General features: G+C 37.8%; 1 protein-coding gene across 1 annotated transcript in view; it reads left to right on the forward strand.

Annotated features, from left to right (window-relative positions):
- The window catches only part of LOC124040698, a 29,438-nt gene that overhangs the window by 4,013 nt on the left and 4,151 nt on the right, over positions 1-21,274 (forward strand). The window contains exon 2 of the mRNA XM_046357772.1: positions 3,948-4,114. Coding sequence (XP_046213728.1) covers positions 3,992-4,114 — 123 coding nt within the window. The 5' untranslated portion in view covers positions 3,948-3,991. The remainder of the gene's footprint in view (positions 1-3,947; positions 4,115-21,274) is intronic.

Below are 21,274 nucleotides of genomic sequence, written 5' to 3' on the forward strand. Positions count from 1 at the left end.
GTGGGAGAGGAGAGAGAGAGGAAGGGGAGAGAGAGTGGGAGGGAGAGAGAGTGGGAGGGAGAGAGAGTGGAAGGGAGAGAGAGTGGAAGGAGAGAGAGGAAGGGAGAGAGATGGGAAGGGAGAGAGAGTGAGAGAGTGGAAGGAGAGAGAGTGGAAGGGAGAGAGAATGGAAGGGAGAGAGAGGGAGAGGAAGGAGAGAGAGTGGAAGAGAGGGAGGGAGAGAGTGGAAGGGAGAGAGAGAGAGTGGGAGGGAGAGAGAGTGGAAGGGAGAGAGAGTGGAGGAGAGAGGAGAGGGAGAGAGAATGGGATGGGAGGGAGAGAGAGTGGAAGGGAGGGAGAGAGAGGGAGGGAGAGAGAGAGTGGAAGGGAGAGAGAGTGGGAGGGAGAGAGAGGAAGGGAGAGAGAGAGGGAGAGAGAGTGGAAGGGAGAGAGAGTGGAAGGGAGAGAGAATGGGAGGGAGAGAGAGTGGAAGGGATAGAGAGTGGAATTGAGAGAGAGTGGAATTGAGAGAGAGTGGAAGGGAGAGAGAATGGGAGGGAGAGAGAGTGGAAGGGAGAGAGAGTGGGAGGGAGAGAGAGTGGAAGGGAGAGAGAGTGGGAGGGAGAGAGAGAGTGGAAGGGAGAGAGAGTGAAGGGAGAGAGAGTGGAAGGGAGAGAGAATTGAGAGAGAGAGAATTGAGAGAGAGTGGAAGGGAGAGAGAGTGGGAGGGAGAGAGAGTGGAAGGAAGAGAGAGTGGGAGGGAGAGAGAGTGGAAGGGAGAGAGAGTGGAAGGGAGAGAGAGTGGAAGGGAGAGAGAGTGGAAGGAGAGAGAGAGTGGAAGGGAGAGAGAGTGGAAGGGAGAGAGAGTAGAAGGAGAGAGAGTAGATGGAAGGGAGAGAATGGGAGGGGAGAGGGGGAGAGAGAGTGGAAGGGAGGAGAGGAGAGGGGGAGGGAAGGAGAGAGAGTGGAAGGGAGAGAGTGGAAGGGAGAGAGAGTGGATGGGAGGGAGAGAGAGGAAGGGAGAGAGAGTGGAAGGGAGAGAGAGTAGAAGGGATATAATGGGAGGGAGAGAGAGTGGAAGGGATAGAGTGGAAAGGAGAGAGAATGGGAGGGAGAGAGAGTGGGAGGGAGAGAGAGTGGAAGGGAGAGAGAGTGGGAGGGAGAGAGAGTGGAAGGGAGAGAGAGTGGAAGGGAGAGAGAGTGGAAGGGAAAGAGTGGAAGGGAGAGAGAGTGGAAGGGAGAGAGAGTGGAAGGGATAGAGAGTGGAAGGGAGAGAGATTGAGGGAGTGAGAGATAAATAATGACAGAGAGAGGGAGAGCGAAAGAAAGAGACAATGTGTGATTGAGCTGGACATGGAGATGCCTGCTGGGTGGTTGTGTGATTGAGCTGGACATGGAGATGCCTACTGGGTGGTTGTGTGATTGAGCTGGACATGGAGATGCCTGCTGGGTGGTTGTGTGATTGAGCTGGACATGGAGATGCCTGCTGGGTGGTTGTGTGATTGAGCTGGACATGGAGATGCCTGCTGGGTGGTTGTGTGATTGAGCTGGACATGGAGATGCCTGCTGGGTGGTTGTGTGATTGAGCTGGACATGGAGATGCCTGCTGGGTGGTTGTGTGATTGAGCTGGACATGGAGATGCCTGCTGGGTGGTTGTGTGATTGAGCTGGACATGGAGATGCCTGCTGGGTGGTTGTGTGATTGAGCTGGACATGGAGATGCCTACTGGGTGGTTGTGTGATTGAGCTGGACATGGAGATGCCTGCTGGGTGGTTGTGTGATTGAGCTGGACATGGAGATGCCTGCTGGGTGGTTGTGTGATTGAGCTGGACATGGAGATGCCTGCTGGGTGGTTGTGTGATTGAGCTGGACATGGAGATGCCTACTGGGTGGTTGTGTGATTGAGCTGGACATGGAGATGCCTGCTGGGTGGTTGTGTGATTGAGCTGGACATGGAGATGCCTGCTGGGTGGTTGTGTGATTGAGCTGGACATGGAGATGCCTGCTGGGTGGTTGTGTGATTGAGCTGGACATGGAGATGCCTGCTGGGTGGTTGTGTGATTGAGCTGGACATGGAGATGCCTGCTGGGTGGTTGTGTGATTGAGCTGGACATGGAGATGCCTGCTGGGTGGTTGTGTGATTGAGCTGGACATGGAGATGCCTGCTGGGTGGTTGTGTGATTGAGCTGGACATGGAGATGCCTGCTGGGTGGTTGTGTGATTGAGCTGGACATGGAGATGCCTGCTGGGTGGTTGTCTGGTCTCAAGTGTTTCCCAGGGTTGACATCCAACTGAATACAGGCTGATTATAGATACATGTTTCTATCTGATATTATCATCTATCTGATATTATCATGTATCTGATATTATCATGTATCTGATATTATCATGTATCTGATATTATCATGTATCTGATATTATGTATCTGATATTATCATGTATCTGATATTATGTATCTGATATTATCATGTATCTGATATTATCATGTATCTGATATTATGTATCTGATATTATCATGTATCTGATATTATCATGTATCTGATATTATCATGTATCTGATATTATCATGTATCTGATATTATGTATCTGATATTATCATGTATCTGATATTATGTATCTGATATTATCATGTATCTGATATTATCATGTATCTGATATTATCATGTATCTGATATTATCATGTATCTGATATTATGTATCTGATATTATCATGTATCTGATATTATCATGTATCTGATATTATGTATCTGATATTATCATGTATCTGATATTATGTATCTGATATTATCATGTATCTGATATTATGTATCTGATGTTGTCATGTATCTGATATTATCATGTATCTGATATTATGTATCTGATATTATCATGTATCTGATACTATGTATCTGATGTTGTCATGTATCTGATAGTATGTATCTGATATTATGTATCTGATATTATCATGTATCTGATATTATCATGTATCTGATATTATCATGTATCTGATATTATCATGTATCTGATATTATGTATCTGATATTATCATGTATCTGATATTATGTATCTGATATTATGTATCTGATATTATCATGTATCTGATATTATCATGTATCTGATATTATGTATCTGATATTATCATGTATCTGATATTATGTATCTGATATTATGTATCTGATATTATGTATCTGATATCATGTATCTGATATTATCATGTATCTGATATTATCATGTATCTGATATTATGTATCTGATATTATCATGTATCTGATATTATTATGTATCTGATATCATGTATCTGATATTATGTATCTGATATCATGTATCTGATATTATCATGTATCTGATATTATGTATCTGATATTATCATGTATCTGATATTATCATGTATCTGATATTATGTATCTGATGTTGTCATGTATCTGATATTATCATGTATCTGATATTATGTATCTGATATTATCATGTATCTGATATTATGTATCTGATATTATCATGTATCTGATATTATTATGTATCTGATATCATGTATCTGATATTATGTATCTGATATTATGTATCTGATATTATGTATCTGATATTATGTATCTGATGTTGTCATGTATCTGATATTATGTATCTGATATTATGTATCTGATATTATCATGTATCTGATATTATGTATCTGATGTTGTCATGTATCTGTGTCTATGAAACAGGATTCTGCAGTCATTTATCTACCCAACAGTGACAGATTCATCTGATTTCTTAGATATTTTTGTTGTTGTTGATGCGTTTTGTTTTTGAAAATCTGTTTTGATATAATATCAAATAAAGTATTTATTATTTATATCAAGATATGCCTCAATTAATACTAGAATGGTAGTAGGTATGAAGTCATCATTTCGGGGGATGTACTGAGAAACTACTGTAAATGTAACAAAGAGTCTTCATCGACACGGCCGGCTGACCTCCCTGTTTTCCCTCTCTCCCCTCCCTCTTCTCCCAGGTTGATTGACAAGCCCGTCGTCTAATCAAATCGAATCGTCGACCATGATTGCAACAGGGGGCCTCCTGCGTATAAACCGGCGCCAGGACTCCCAGCACTCTAAGAACCAAGCTGAGAACAAGAGGAATAGGAAACAAGCCAAGAGAAAGAAGAACGATTTAGTGGTGGTGGGTAGCATGATGTACTAAAATACCCATCATGCTCTGTACTACAGTACCCATAATGTTTTGTGTATTGTATTTAGTTTAGAACGATGTAGTTGTGGTGGGTAGCATGATGTACTACAATACCCATCATGCTTTGTATATTGCATCAGATTTAGAATGATGTGGTGGTGGTGGGTAGCATGATGGACTACAGTACCCATGATGCTTTGTGTATTGCATCAGGTTTAGAACGATGTGGTGGTGATGGGTAGCATGATGGACTACAATACCCATGATGCTTTGAATATTGCATCTAGTTTAGAACGATGTGGTGGTGGTGGGTAGCATGATGGACTACAGTACCCATGATGCTTTGTGTATTGCATCAGGTTTAGAACGATGTGGTGGTGGTGGGTAGCATGATGGACTACAGTACCCATGATGCTTTGTGTATTGCATCAGGTTTAGAACGATGTGGTGGTGGTGGGTAGCATGATGGACTACAGTACCCATGATGCTTTGTGTATTGCATCAGGTTTAGAACGATGTGGTGGTGGTGGGTAGCATGATGGACTACAGTACCCATGATGCTTTGCGTATTGCATCAGGTTTTGAACGATGTGGTGGTGCTGGGTAGCATGATGGACTACAGTACCCATGATGCCAAGTATATTGCATCTAGTTTGGAACGATATGGTGGTGGTGGGTAGCATGATGGACTACAGTACCCGTGATCCTTTGTATATTGCATCTAGTTTGGAACGTAGGTAGCATGTTGGACTAAACTGAAGAAGTGAAAAATCTTCTTTAGCTTTTAATTTTCTTGATTTCAAAAGACACAAACTAGATTCGAACCAATGCGTAGTTCAGCGCAACGCGACCCGATGACGTGTTTCTGCGCATGAGCTTAGCTAGCTCACGTCACCAAGACATCGCCTACAAGTGTGATCAGGCATTTCTATAGGAGAAGCAGTTTCTGGGCATCTTCATAATTAACCATCTTTGACAATGTGGTGGTGGTTGGTCGCAAACTACATTACCCATAATGTTTGGCGTATTAAGAATTCAGCCCAAGCAGAAGAATTATACAGTTGTTTGAAGTACAGTAGACCAATATAGCTACTACCATAGGTGTCAAAGCTGTGTGCTGGAAAACCTTGGTAGAGCATGGGTGAAGATAGGGCAACTCGTTTTAATTCCCTGGCTTTTTTCATCTTTTATCCTGCCTCACTTCTCAGTTCTGACTTACAACAAGAGCTGTGTTGGAATACCCATACTACAATACTGTATACCACATATTAATGAGTATATACTACATTCTGTAAACTATTAGTTCATTTTAGTGTACAGTAAATGAACGGTATCCTTTCAGTTGAGTGTGATAGAACTTCGCCTGCCTACCGGAAGTTGATGCTGTTGCTATGCAACCTCTTGCTAGCTTGTTAGCATAACAAATGACTAGCTAAAAATGTTACGATTTCGAGTGTGTTCAGAAATTCAATCTGGGGTGCCAGAGTGCACTCTGGGCATTTGTAAATCCAGAGCATTGTCAGATTGTCCATTTGTAAATTCAGAGCGCACACTGCTACTGGACGCATTCAAAGGCAGTCAAGCACCCAAGCTAACTGGCTCACTGGCTAACTGGCTCACTGGCTCACTGGCTCACTGGCTCACTGGCTCACTGGCTCACTGTGACCATTTTACTCGCCCTATCAGAGTTGGTTAGGCTGTTTTCATGTTATCAAACCAAATCCAATGTTATTTGTCACATGCACCAAATACAACAGGTGTTGTAGACCTCACAGTGAAATGCTGAATACAACAGGTGTAGTAGACCTCACAGTGAAATGCTGAATACAACAGGTGTAGTAGACCTCACAGTGAAATGCTGAATACAACAGGTGTAGTAGACCTTACAGTGAAATGCTGAATACAACAGGTGTAGTAAACCTTACAGTGAAATGCTCAATACAACAGGTGTAGTAGACCTTACAGTGAAATGCTGAATACAACAGGTGTAGTAGACCTTACAGTGAAATGCTCAATACAACAGGTGTAGTAGACCTTACAGTGAAATGCTTACTTACAAGCCCTTAACCAACAATGCAGTTTTTAGAAAATACCTACAAAAAGTAAGATAACAATAGTGAGACTATATACAGGGGGGTACCGGTACAGAGTCAATGTGCGGGGGCACCAGTTAGTTGAGGTAATATGTACATGTAGGTAGAGTTATTAAAGTGACTATGCGTAGATAATAACAGAGAGGAGCAGTGGTGTAGAAGACAAATGCAAATAGTCTGGGAAGCTATTTGATTAGATGTTCAGGAGTTTTATGGTTTGGGGGGTAGAAGCTGTTTTAGAAGCTTCTTGGACCTAGACTTGGCGCTCCGGTACCACTTGCCGTGCGGTAGCAGAGAGAACAGTCTAGGACTAGGGTGGCTGGAGTCTTTGACAATTTTTAGGACCTTCCTCTGAAACCGCCTGGTATAGAGGTCCTGGATAGCAGGAAACTTGGCCCCAGTGATGTACTGGGCCTTCCTCTGACACCGCCTGGTATAGAGGTCCTGGATAGCAGGAAACTTGTCCCCAGTGATGTACTGGGCCTTCCTCTGACACCGCCTGGTATAGAGGTCCTTTATAGCAGGAAACTTGGCCCCAGTGATGTACTGGGCCGCATTGGTAAATGTAACTGTGCAGCTGGCAACAATTTAATAATGGTTTGTTTTTTTTGCCAACGTTTGACACCGGCCATATTCACTGGGTGTTGAGCGTTTGTAAATTCATCAGTTATTCTACGCGAGAGAGCTCTGAAATCTATATACCACTTAGCTAAAAAATTATGTGAGTAATCAAGTCAATAAACGTTGGGTTTCATACTGCTGTAATGATTTGCGGTTCGTAAGGATATAGTAGCTAACATACTGCTGTAATGCTATGTGGTCCATATGGATATAGTAGCTAACATACTGGTACATACTGCTGTAATGCTTTGTGGTCCATAAGGATAGTGTCAGGACCCGGTTACGAACCCGGGTCTCTGGAGTGAGAAACAGTCACTTAACCAACTGAGCCACGAATAGTCAGCAGAACCCAGAAGATGAGGCAGACACAGCAGTACTTGAGACGGTGTATTTAATGAAGTAAAAAGTGAAGTTCTTCAGGAAAACATGTAACTCCACAACCTCAAAAGGAATTCCACAAGAACAAAGGTAATCCTCCAAGACAAAAAAAAGGTAAATCCACAAGGTGGAAGGTAAAGCACAAAAAGCCTCAAAAGATACTCAAAAATAAATAAACAAGAACAAAAAACAGAATTCCACAAGAGAGTCCACCGGGATCAACAAGAGTTCTCAGAGTACTAGGGCTGGGTGCTAACATACAAACACAGAGCAAATAACTGAGGAAAACTAAGGGTTTAAATACAATCAGGGGAAACGAGGCACAGGTGCAAATAATAATGGGGATCAAGGGAAAACAAAAGGTCAAAAGGCACAATGGGGGCATCTAGTGACCAAAAACCGGAACAACCCTGGCCAAATCCTGACAGATAGAGTAGCTAACATACTGCTGTAATGCTATGTGGTCCATAAGGATATAGTAGCTAACATACTGGTACATACTGCTGTAATGCTATGTGGTCCATAAGGATATAGTAGCTAACATACTGCTGTAATGATATGCGGTTCGTAAGGATATAGTAGCTAACATACTGGTACATACTGCTGTAATGCTATGTGGTCCATAAGGATAGAGTAGCTAACATACTGGTACATACTGCTATAATGCTATGTTGTCCATAAGGATAGAGTAGCTAACATACTGGTACATACTGCTGTAATGCTATGTGGTCCATAAGGATAGAGTAGCTAACATACTGCTGTAATGCTATGTGGTCCATAAGGATAGAGTAGCTAACATACTGGTACATACTGCTGTAATGCTATGTGGTCCATAAGGATAGAGTAGCTAACATACTGCTGTAATGCTATGTAGTCCATAAGGATAGAGTAGCTAACATACTGGTACATACTGCTGTAATGCTATGTGGTCCATAAGGATAGAGTAGCTAACATACTGGTACATACTGCTGTAATGCTATGTAGTCCATAAGGATAGAGTAGCTAACATACTGGTACATACTGCTGTAATGCTATGTGGTTCATAAGGATAGAGTAGCTAACTACATTACTTTATTACATTGCTCAACAGTTTCTTGTCCGCTTCTCGTCGGACTGCATATTTTCCGCCATTTTCTGAAGAAATGCATTATGGGCCATTAAAAGCACGGAAATAGGGTCCACTGCTTGTACACTTCATATTTTGGCAAATTTAGTACGACATCCGGGAACTATTGGCTCACTAACTATATCTATACTATGACCAATAAGCACACTAACTATATCTATACTATGACCAATAAGCACACTAACTATATCTATACTCTGACCATTAAGCACACTAACTACATCATGACCAATACGCATACTAACTATATCCATACTATGACCAATTAGCACACTAACTATATCTATACTATGACCAATTAGCACACTAACTATATCTATACTATGACCAATAAGCACACTAACTATATCTATACTATGACCATTAAGCACACTAACTACATCATGACCAATACGCACACTAACTATATCTATACTATGACCAATAAGCACACTAACTATATCTATACTATGACCAATAAGCACACTAACTATATCTATACTATGACCAATTAGCACACTAACTATATCTATACTATGACCAATAAGCACACTAACTATATCTATACTATGACCATTAAGCACACTAACTACATCATGACCAATACGCACACTAACTATATCTATACTATGACCAATAAGCACACTAACTATATCTATACTATGACCAATAAGCACACTAACTATATCTATACTATGACCAATAAGCACACTAACTATATCCATACTATGACCATTAAGCACACTAACTATATCCATACTATGACCATTAAGCACACTAACTATATCCATACTATGACCATTAAGCACACTAACTATATCCATACTATGACCAATAAGCACACTAACTATATCTATACTATGACCATTAAGCATACTAACTATATCTATACTATGACCATTAAGCATACTAACTATACTCTGACCAATAAGCACACTAACTATATCTATACTATGACCAATAAGCACACTAACTATATCTATACTATGACCATTAAGCATACTAACTATACTCTGACCAATAAGCACACTAACTATATCTATACTATGACCATTAAGCATACTAACTATATCTATACTATGACCATTAAGCATACTAACTATACTCTGACCAATAAGCACACTAACTATATCTATACTATGACCATTAAGCATACTAACTATACTCTGACCAATAAGCACACTAACTATATCTATACTATGACCATTAAGCATACTAACTATATCTATACTATGACCATTAAGCATACTAACTATACTCTGACCAATAAGCACACTAACTATATCTATAATCTGACCATTAAGCATACTAACTATATCTATACTATGACCAATAAGCACACTAACTATATCTATACTATGACCATTAAGCACACTAACTATATCTATACTATGACCAATAAGCACACTAACTATATCTATACTATGACCATTAAGCATACTAACTATATCATGACCAATACGCATACTAACTATATCTATACTATGACCATTAAGCACACTAACTATATCTATACTATGACCATTAAGCACACTAACTATATCTATACTATGACCAATAAGCATACTAACTATATCTATACTATGACCAATAAGCATACTAACTATATCTATACTATGACCAATAAGCACACTAACTATATCTATACTATGACCAATAAGCACACTAACTATATCTATACTATGACCAATAAGCACACTAACTATATCTATACTATGACCAATAAGCACACTAACTATATCTATACTATGACCAATAAGCACACTAACTATATCTATACTATGACCAATTAGCACACTAACTATATCTATACTATGACCAATAAGCACACTAACTATATCTATACTATGACCATTAAGCATACTAACTATATCTATATCATGACCAATAAGCATACTAACTACATCTATACTATGACCAATAAGCACACTAACTATATCTATACTATGACCAATAAGCACACTAACTATATCTATACTATGACCAATAAGCACACTAACTACATCATGACCAATAAGCACACTAACTATATCTATACTATGACCAATAAGCACACTAACTATATCATGACCAATTAGCACACTAACTATATCATGACCAATTAGCACACTAACTATATCTATACTATGACCAATAAGCACACTAACTACATCATGACCAATAAGCACACTAACTATATCTATACTATGACCAATAAGCACACTAACTACATCATGACCAATAAGCACACTAACTATATCTATACTATGACCAATAAGCACACTAACTATATCTATACTATGACCATTAAGCACACTAACTATATCCATACTATGACCATTAAGCATACTAACTATATCATGACCAATTAGCACACTAACTATATCTATACTATGACCATTAAGCACACTAACTATATCTATACTATGACCAATAAGCACACTAACTATATCTATACTCTGACCAATAAGCACACTAACTATATCTATACTATGACCAATAAGCACACTAACTATATCTATACTATGACCAATAAGCATACTAACTATACTCTTACCAATAAGCACACTAACTATATCTATACTATGACCAATAAGCATACTAACTATACTCTGACCAATAAGCACACTAACTATATCTATACTATGACCAATAAGCATACTAACTATACTCTGACCAATAAGCATACTAACTATACTCTGACCAATAAGCACACTAACTATATCCATACTATGACCAATAAGCACACTAACTATATCCATACTATGACCATTAAGCATACTAACTATACTCTGACCAATAAGCACACTAACTATATCCATACTATGACCAATAAGCACACTAACTATATCTATACTATGACCAATAAGCATACTAACTATATCTATACTATGACCAATAAGCATACTAACTATATCTATACTATGACCAATAAGCATACTAACTATATCATGACCAATTAGCACACTAACTATATCCATACTATGACCAATAAGCACACTAACTATATCATGACCAATTAGCACACTAACTATATCTATACTATGACCAATAAGCATACTAACTATATCTATACTATGACCAATAAGCACACTAACTATATCTATACTATGACCAATAAGCACACTAACTATATCTATACTATGACCAATAAGCATACTAACTATATCTATACTATGACCAATAAGCACACTAACTATATCTATACTATGACCAATTAGCACACTAACTATATCTATACTATGACCAATAAGCACACTAACTATATCTATACTATGACCAATAAGCATACTAACTATACTCTGACCAATAAGCATACTAACTATACTCTGACCAATAAGCATACTAACTATATCTATACTATGACCAATAAGCACACTAACTATATCTATACTATGACCAATAAGCATACTAACTATATCTATACTATGACCAATAAGCATACTAACTATATCTATACTATGACCAATAAGCACACTAACTACATCATGACCAATAAGCACACTAACTATATCTATACTATGACCAATAAGCACACTAACTATATCTATACTATGACCAATAAGCACACTAACTACATCATGACCAATAAGCATACTAACTATATCTATACTATGACCAATAAGCACACTAACTATATCTATACTATGACCAATAAGCACACTAACTACATCATGACCAATAAGCACACTAACTATATCTATACTATGACCAATAAGCACACTAACTATATCTATACTATGACCAATAAGCACACTAACTACATCATGACCAATAAGCACACTAACTATATCTATATTATGACCAATAAGCACACTAACTATATCTATACTATGACCATTAAGCACACTAACTATATCCATACTATGACCAATAAGCATACTAACTATATCTATACTATGACCAATAAGCACACTAACTATATCTATACTATGACCAATAAGCACACTAACTATATCTATACTATGACCAATAAGCACACTAACTACATCATGACCAATAAGCACACTAACTATATCTATACTATGACCAATAAGCACACTAACTACATCATGACCAATAAGCACACTAACTATATCTATACTATGACCAATAAGCACACTAACTACATCATGACCAATAAGCACACTAACTATATCTATACTATGACCAATAAGCACACTAACTACATCATGACCAATAAGCACACTAACTATATCCATACTATGACCAATAAGCACACTAACTATATCCATACTATGACCAATAAGCATACTAACTACATCATGACCAATAAGCACACTAACTATATCTATACTATGACCAATTAGCACACTAACTACATCTATACTATGACCAATAAGCACACTAACTATATCTATACTATGACCAATAAGCATACTAACTACATCATGACCAATAAGCATACTAACTATATCTATACTATGACCAATAAGCACACTAACTATATCTATACTATGACCAATAAGCACACTAACTATATCTATACTATGACCATTAAGCATACTAACTATATCTATACTATGACCAATAAGCACACTAACTATATCTATACTATGACCAATAAGCACACTAACTATATCTATACTATGACCAATAAGCACACTAACTACATCATGACCAATAAGCACACTAACTATATCTATACTATGACCAATAAGCACACTAACTACATCATGACCAATAAGCACACTAACTATATCTATACTATGACCAATAAGCACACTAACTATATCTATACTATGACCAATAAGCACACTAACTATATCTATATCATGACCAATAAGCACACTAACTACATCATGACCAATAAGCACACTAACTATATCTATACTATGACCAATAAGCACACTAACTATATCTATACTATGACCAATAAGCACACTAACTATATCTATACTATGACCAATAAGCACACTAACTATATCTATACTATGACCAATAAGCACACTAACTATATCTATACTATGACCAATAAGCACACTAACTATATCTATACTATGACCAATAAGCACACTAACTATATCTATACTATGACCAATAAGCACACTAACTATATCTATACTATGACCAATAAGCACACTAACTATATCTATACTATGACCAATAAGCACACTAACTATATCTATACTATGACCAATAAGCATACTAACTATATCTATACTATGACCAATAAGCACACTAACTATATCTATACTATGACCAATAAGCACACTAACTATATCTATACTATGACCAATAAGCACACTAACTATATCTATACTATGACCAATAAGCACACTAACTATATCTATACTATGACCAATAAGCACACTAACTATATCCATACTATGACCAATAAGCACACTAACTACATCATGACCAATAAGCACACTAACTATATCTATACTATGACCAATAAGCACACTAACTACATCATGACCAATAAGCATACTAACTATATCTATACTATGACCAATAAGCACACTAACTATATCATGACCAATAAGCATACTAACTATATCTATACTATGACCAATAAGCACACTAACTACATCATGACCAATAAGCATACTAACTATATCTATACTATGACCAATAAGCATACTAACTATATCTATACTATGACCAATAAGCATACTAACTATATCATGACCAATAAGCACACTAACTATATCTATACTATGACCAATAAGCACACTAACTATATCTATACTATGACCAATAAGCACACTAACTATATCTATACTATGACCAATAAGCACACTAACTATATCTATACTATGACCAATAAGCACACTAACTATATCTATACTATGACCAATTAGCACACTAACTATATCTATACTATGACCAATAAGCATACTAACTATATCATGACCAATAAGCACACTAACTATATCTATACTATGACCAATAAGCACACTAACTATATCTATACTATGACCAATAAGCACACTAACTATATCTATACTATGACCAATAAGCACACTAACTATATCTATACTATGACCAATAAGCACACTAACTACATCTATACTATGACCAATAAGCACACTAACTATATCTATACTATGACCAATAAGCACACTAACTATATCTATACTATGACCAATAAGCACACTAACTATATCTATACTATGACCAATTAGCACACTAACTATATCTATACTATGACCAATAAGCATACTAACTATATCATGACCAATAAGCACACTAACTATATCTATACTATGACCAATAAGCACACTAACTATATCTATACTATGACCAATAAGCACACTAACTATATCTATACTATGACCAATAAGCACAATAACTATATCTATACTATGACCAATAAGCACACTAACTATATCTATACTATGACCAATAAGCACACTAACTATATCTATACTATGACCAATAAGCACACTAACTATATCTATACTATGACCAATAAGCATACTAACTATATCATGACCAATAAGCACACTAACTATATCTATACTATGACCAATAAGCACACTAACTATATCTATACTATGACCAATAAGCACACTAACTATATCTATACTATGACCAATAAGCACACTAACTATATCTATACTATGACCAATAAGCACACTAACTATATCTATACTATGACCAATAAGCACACTAACTATATCTATACTATGACCAATAAGCACACTAACTATATCTATACTATGACCAATAAGCATACTAACTATATCATGACCAATAAGCACACTAACTATATCTATACTATGACCAATAAGCACACTAACTATATCTATACTATGACCAATAAGCACACTAACTATATCTATACTATGACCAATAAGCACACTAACTATATCTATACTATGACCAATAAGCACACTAACTATATCTATATCATGACCAATAAGCACACTAACTATATCTATACTATGACCAATAAGCACACTAACTATATCTATACTATGACCAATAAGCACACTAACTACATCATGACCAATAAGCACACTAACTATATCTATACTATGACCAATAAGCACACTAACTATATCTATACTATGACCAATAAGCATACTAACTACATCTATACTATGACCAATAAGCACACTAACTATATCTATACTATGACCAATAAGCATACTAACTATATCTATACTATGACCAATAAGCACACTAACTACATCATGACCAATAAGCACACTAACTATATCTATACTATGACCAATAAGCACACTAACTATATCTATACTATGACCAATAAGCACACTAACTATATCCATACTATGACCAATAAGCACACTAACTATATCCATACTATGACCAATAAGCACACTAACTATATCTATACTATGACCAATAAGCACACTAACTATATCCATACTATGACCAATAAGCACACTAACTATATCCATACTATGACCAATAAGCATACTAACTACATCATGACCAATAAGCACACTAACTATATCTATACTATGACCAATTAGCACACTAACTATATCCATACTATGACCAATAAGCATACTAACTACATCATGACCAATAAGCACACTAACTATATCCATACTATGACCAATAAGCACACTAACTACATCATGACCAATAAGCACACTAACTATATCTATACTATGACCAATAAGCACACTAACTATATCTATACTATGACCAATAAGCACACTAACTATATCCATACTATGACCAATAAGCACACTAACTATATCCATACTATGACCAATAAGCATACTAACTACATCATGACCAATAAGCACACTAACTATATCTATACTATGACCAATTAGCACACTAACTACATCTATACTATGACCAATAAGCACACTAACTATATCTATACTATGACCAATAAGCAAACTAACTATATCTATACTATGACCAATAAGCACACTAACTATATCTATACTATGACCAATAAGCATACTAACTATATCTATACTATGACCAATAAGCACACTAACTATATCTATACTATGACCATTAAGCACACTAACTATATCTATACTATGACCAATAAGCACACTAACTATATCTATACTATGACCATTAAGCATACTAACTATATCTATACTATGACCAATAAGCACACTAACTATATCTATACTATGACCAATAAGCACACTAACTATATCTATACTATGACCAATAAGCACACTAACTACATCATGACCAATAAGCACACTAACTATATCTATACTATGACCAATAAGCACACTAACTACATCATGACCAATAAGCACACTAACTATATCTATACTATGACCAATAAGCACACTAACTATATCCATACTATGACCAATAAGCACACTAACTATATCCATACTATGACCAATAAGCACACTAACTATATATATACTATGACCAATAAGCACACTAACTATATATATACTATGACCAATAAGCACACTAACTATATCTATACTATGACCAATAAGCACACTAACTACATCATGACCAATAAGCATACTAACTATATCTATACTATGACCAATAAGCACACTAACTATATCATGACCAATAAGCATACTAACTATATCTATACTATGACCAATAAGCACACTAACTACATCATGACCAATAAGCATACTAACTATATCTATACTATGACCAATTAGCACACTAACTATATCTATACTATGACCAATAAGCACACTAACTATATCCATACTATGACCAATAAGCATACTAACTATATCCATACTATGACCAATAAGCACACTAACTATATCTATACTATGACCAATAAGCACACTAACTATATCTATACTATGACCAATAAGCACACTAACTATATCTATACTATGACCAATAAGCACACTAACTATATCTATACTATGACCAATAAGCACACTAACTATATCTATACTATGACCAATAAGCACACTAACTATATCTATACTATGACCAATAAGCACACTAACTATATCTATACTATGACCAATAAGCACACTAACTATATCTATATCATGACCAATAAGCACACTAACTATATCTATACTATGACCAATAAGCACACTAACTATATCTATACTATACTATATCTTCCAAGAGAATTCTCTTCGATTATAATCACAGCCGTATATATCCCCCCCCAAGCAGACACATCGATGGCTCTGAACGAACTTTATTTAACTCTTTGCAAACTGGAAAACATTTATCCGGAGGCTGCATTCATTGTAGCTGGGGATTTTAACAAAGCCAATCTGAAAACAAGACTCCCTAAATTTTATCAGCATATCGATTGCGCAACCAGGGGTGGTAAAACCTTGGATCATTGTTACTCTAACTTCCGCGACGCATATAAGGCCCTGCCCCGCCCCCCTTTCGGAAAAGCTGACCACGACTCCATTTTGCTGATCCCTGCCTACAGACAGAAATTAAAACAAGAGGCTCCCACGCTGAGGTCTGTCCAACGCTGGTCAGAACAAGCTGACTCTACACTCCAAGACTGCTTCCATCACGTGGACTGGGACATGTTTCGTATTGCGTCAGATGGGAATATTGACGAATACGCTGATTCGGTGTGCGAGTTCATTAGAACGTGCGTCGAAGATGTCGTTCCCATAGCAACGATAAAAACATTCCCAAACCAGAAACCGTGGATTGATGGCAGCATTCGCGTGAAACTGAAAGCGAACCACTGCTTTTAATCAGGGCAAGGTGTCTGGCAACATGACTGAATACAAACAGTGCAGCTATTCCCTCCGTAAGGCTATCAAACAAGCTAAGCGTCAGTACAGAGACAAAGTGGAATCTCAATTCAATGGCTCAGACACAAGAGGCATGTGGCAGGGTCTACAGTCAATCACGGACTACAAGATGAAATCCAGCCCAGTCACGGACCAGGATGTCTTGCTCCCAGGCAGACTAAATAACTTTTTGCCCGCTTTGAGGACAATACAGTGCCACTGACACGGCCTGCAACGGAAACATGCAGTCTCTCCTTCACTGCAGCCGAGGTGAGTAAGACATTTAAACGTGTTAACCCTCGCAAGGCTGCAGGCCCAGACGGCATCCCCAGCCGCGCCCTCCGAGCATGCGCAGACCAGCTGGCCGGTGTGTTTACGGACATATTCAATCAATCCCTATACCAGTCTGCTGTTCCCACATGCTTCAAGAGGGCCACCATTGTTCCTGTTCCCAAGAAAGCTAAGGTAACTGAGCTAAACGACTACCGCCCCGTAGCACTCACTTCCGTCATCATGAAGTGCTTTGAGAGACTAGTCAAGGACCATATCACCTCCACCCTACCTGACACCCTAGACCCACTCCAATTTGCTTACCGCCCAAATAGGTCCACAGACGATGCAATCTCAACCACACTGCACACTGCCCTAACCCACCTGGACAAGAGGAATACCTATGTGAGAATGCTGTTCATCGACTACAGCTCGGCATTCAACACCATAGTACCCTCCAAGCTCGTCATCAAGCTCGAGACCCTGGGTCTCGACCCCGCCCTGTGCAACTGGGTACTGGACTTCCTGACGGGCCGCCCCCAGGTGGTGAGGGTAGGCAACAACATCTCCTCCCCGCTGATCCTCAACACGGGGGCCCCACAAGGGTGCGTTCTGAGCCCTCTCCTGTACTCCCTGTTCACCCACGACTGCGTGGCCACGCACGCTCCAACTCAATCATCAAGTTTGCGGACGACACAACAGTGGTAGGCTTGATTACCAACAACGACGAGACGGCCTACAGGGAGGAGGTGAGGGCCCTTGGAGTGTGGTGTCAGGAAAATAACCTCACACTCAACGTCAACAAAACTAAGGAGATGATTGTGGACTTCAGGAAACAGCAGAGGGAACACCCCCTATCCACATCGATGGAACAGTAGTGGAGAGGGTAGCTAGTTTTAAGTTCCTCGGCATACACATCACAGACAAACTGAATTGGTCCACTCACACTGACAGCGTCGTGAAGAAGGCGCAGCAGCGCCTATTCAACCTCAGGAGGCTGAAAAATTCGGCTTGTCACCAAAAGCACTCACAAACTTCTACAGATGCACAATCGAGAGCATCCTGGCGGGCTGTATCACCGCCTGGTACGGCAACTGCTCCGCCCTCAACCGTAAGGCTCTCCAGAGGGTAGTGAGGACTGCACAACGCATCACCGGGGGCAAACTACCTGCCCTCCAGGACACCTACACCACCCGTTGTTACAGGAAGGCCATAAAGATCATCAAGGACATCAACCACCCGAACCACTGCCTGTTCACCCCGCTATCATCCAGAAGGCGAGGTCAGTACAGGTGCATCAAAGCTGGGACCGAGAGACTGAAAAACAGCTTCTATCTCAAGGCCATCAGACTGTTAAATAGCCACCACTAACATTGAGTGGCTGCTGCCAACACACTGTCATTGACACTGACCCAACTCCAGCCATTTTAATAATGGGAATTGATGGAAATGATGTAAATATATCACTAGCCACTTTAAACAATGCTACCTTATATAATGTTACTTACCCTACATTATTCATCTCATATGCATATGTATATACTGTACTCTACAACATCGACTGCATCCTTATGTAACACATGTATCACTAGCCACTTTAACTATGCCACTTTGTTTACTTTGTCTACACACTCATCTCATATGTATATACTGTACTCGATACCATCTACTGTATGCTGCTCTGTACCATCACTCATTCATATATCCTTATGTACATGTTCCTTATCCCCTTACACTGTGTATAAGACAGTAGTTTTTTTTGGAATTGTTAGTTAGATTACTTGTTGGTTATCACTGCATTGTCGGAACTAGAAGCACAAGCATTTCGCTACACTCGCATTAACATCTGCTAACCATGTGTATGTGACAAATAAAATTTGATTTGATTTGATTTGATTTATACTATGACCAATAAGCACACTAACTATATCTATACTATGACCAATAAGCACACTAACTATATCTATACTATGACCAATAAGCACACTAACTATATCTATACTATGACCAATAAGCACACTAACTATATCTATACTATGACCAATAAGCACACTAACTATATCTATACTATGACCAATAAGCATACTAACTATATCTATACTATGACCAATAAGCACACTAACTATATCTATACTATGACCAATAAGCACACTAACTATATCTATACTATGACCAATAAGCACACTAACTATATCTATACTATGACCAATAAGCACACTAACTACATCATGACCAATAAGCACACTAACTATATCTATAATATGACCAATAAGCACACTAACTATATCTATCTATGACCAATAAGCACACTAACTATATCTATACTATGACCAATAAGCACACTAACTATATCTATACTATGACCAATAAGCACACTAACTATATCTATACTATGACCAATAAGCACACTAACTAACTATATCTATACTATGACCAATAAGCACACTAACTATATCTATACTATGACCAATAAGCACACTAACTATATCTATACTATGACCAATAAGCACACTAACTATATCTATACTATGACCAATAAGCACACTAACTATATCTATACTATGACCAATAAGCACACTAACTATATCTATACTATGACCAATAAGCACACTAACTATATCTATACTATGACCAATAAGCACACTAACTATATCTATACTATATGACCAATAAGCACACTAACTATATCTATACTATGACCAATAAGCACACTAACTATATCTATACTATGACCAATAAGCACACTAACTATATCTATACCAATGACCTAACTATATAACATACTAACTACATAACTATATCATGACCAATAAGCACACTAACTATATCTATACTATGACCAATAAGCACACTAACTATATCTATACTATGACCAATAAGCACACTAACTATATCTATACTATGACCAATAAGCACACTAACTATATCTATACTATGACCAATAAGCACACTAACTATATCTATACTATGACCAATAAGCATACTAACTATATCTATACTATGACCAATAAGCACACTAACTATATCTATACTATGACCAATA

The sequence above is a fragment of the Oncorhynchus gorbuscha genome, linkage group LG08 (genome assembly GCF_021184085.1).
Source record: "Oncorhynchus gorbuscha isolate QuinsamMale2020 ecotype Even-year linkage group LG08, OgorEven_v1.0, whole genome shotgun sequence".
Classification (NCBI taxonomy): Eukaryota; Metazoa; Chordata; class Actinopteri; order Salmoniformes; family Salmonidae; genus Oncorhynchus; species Oncorhynchus gorbuscha.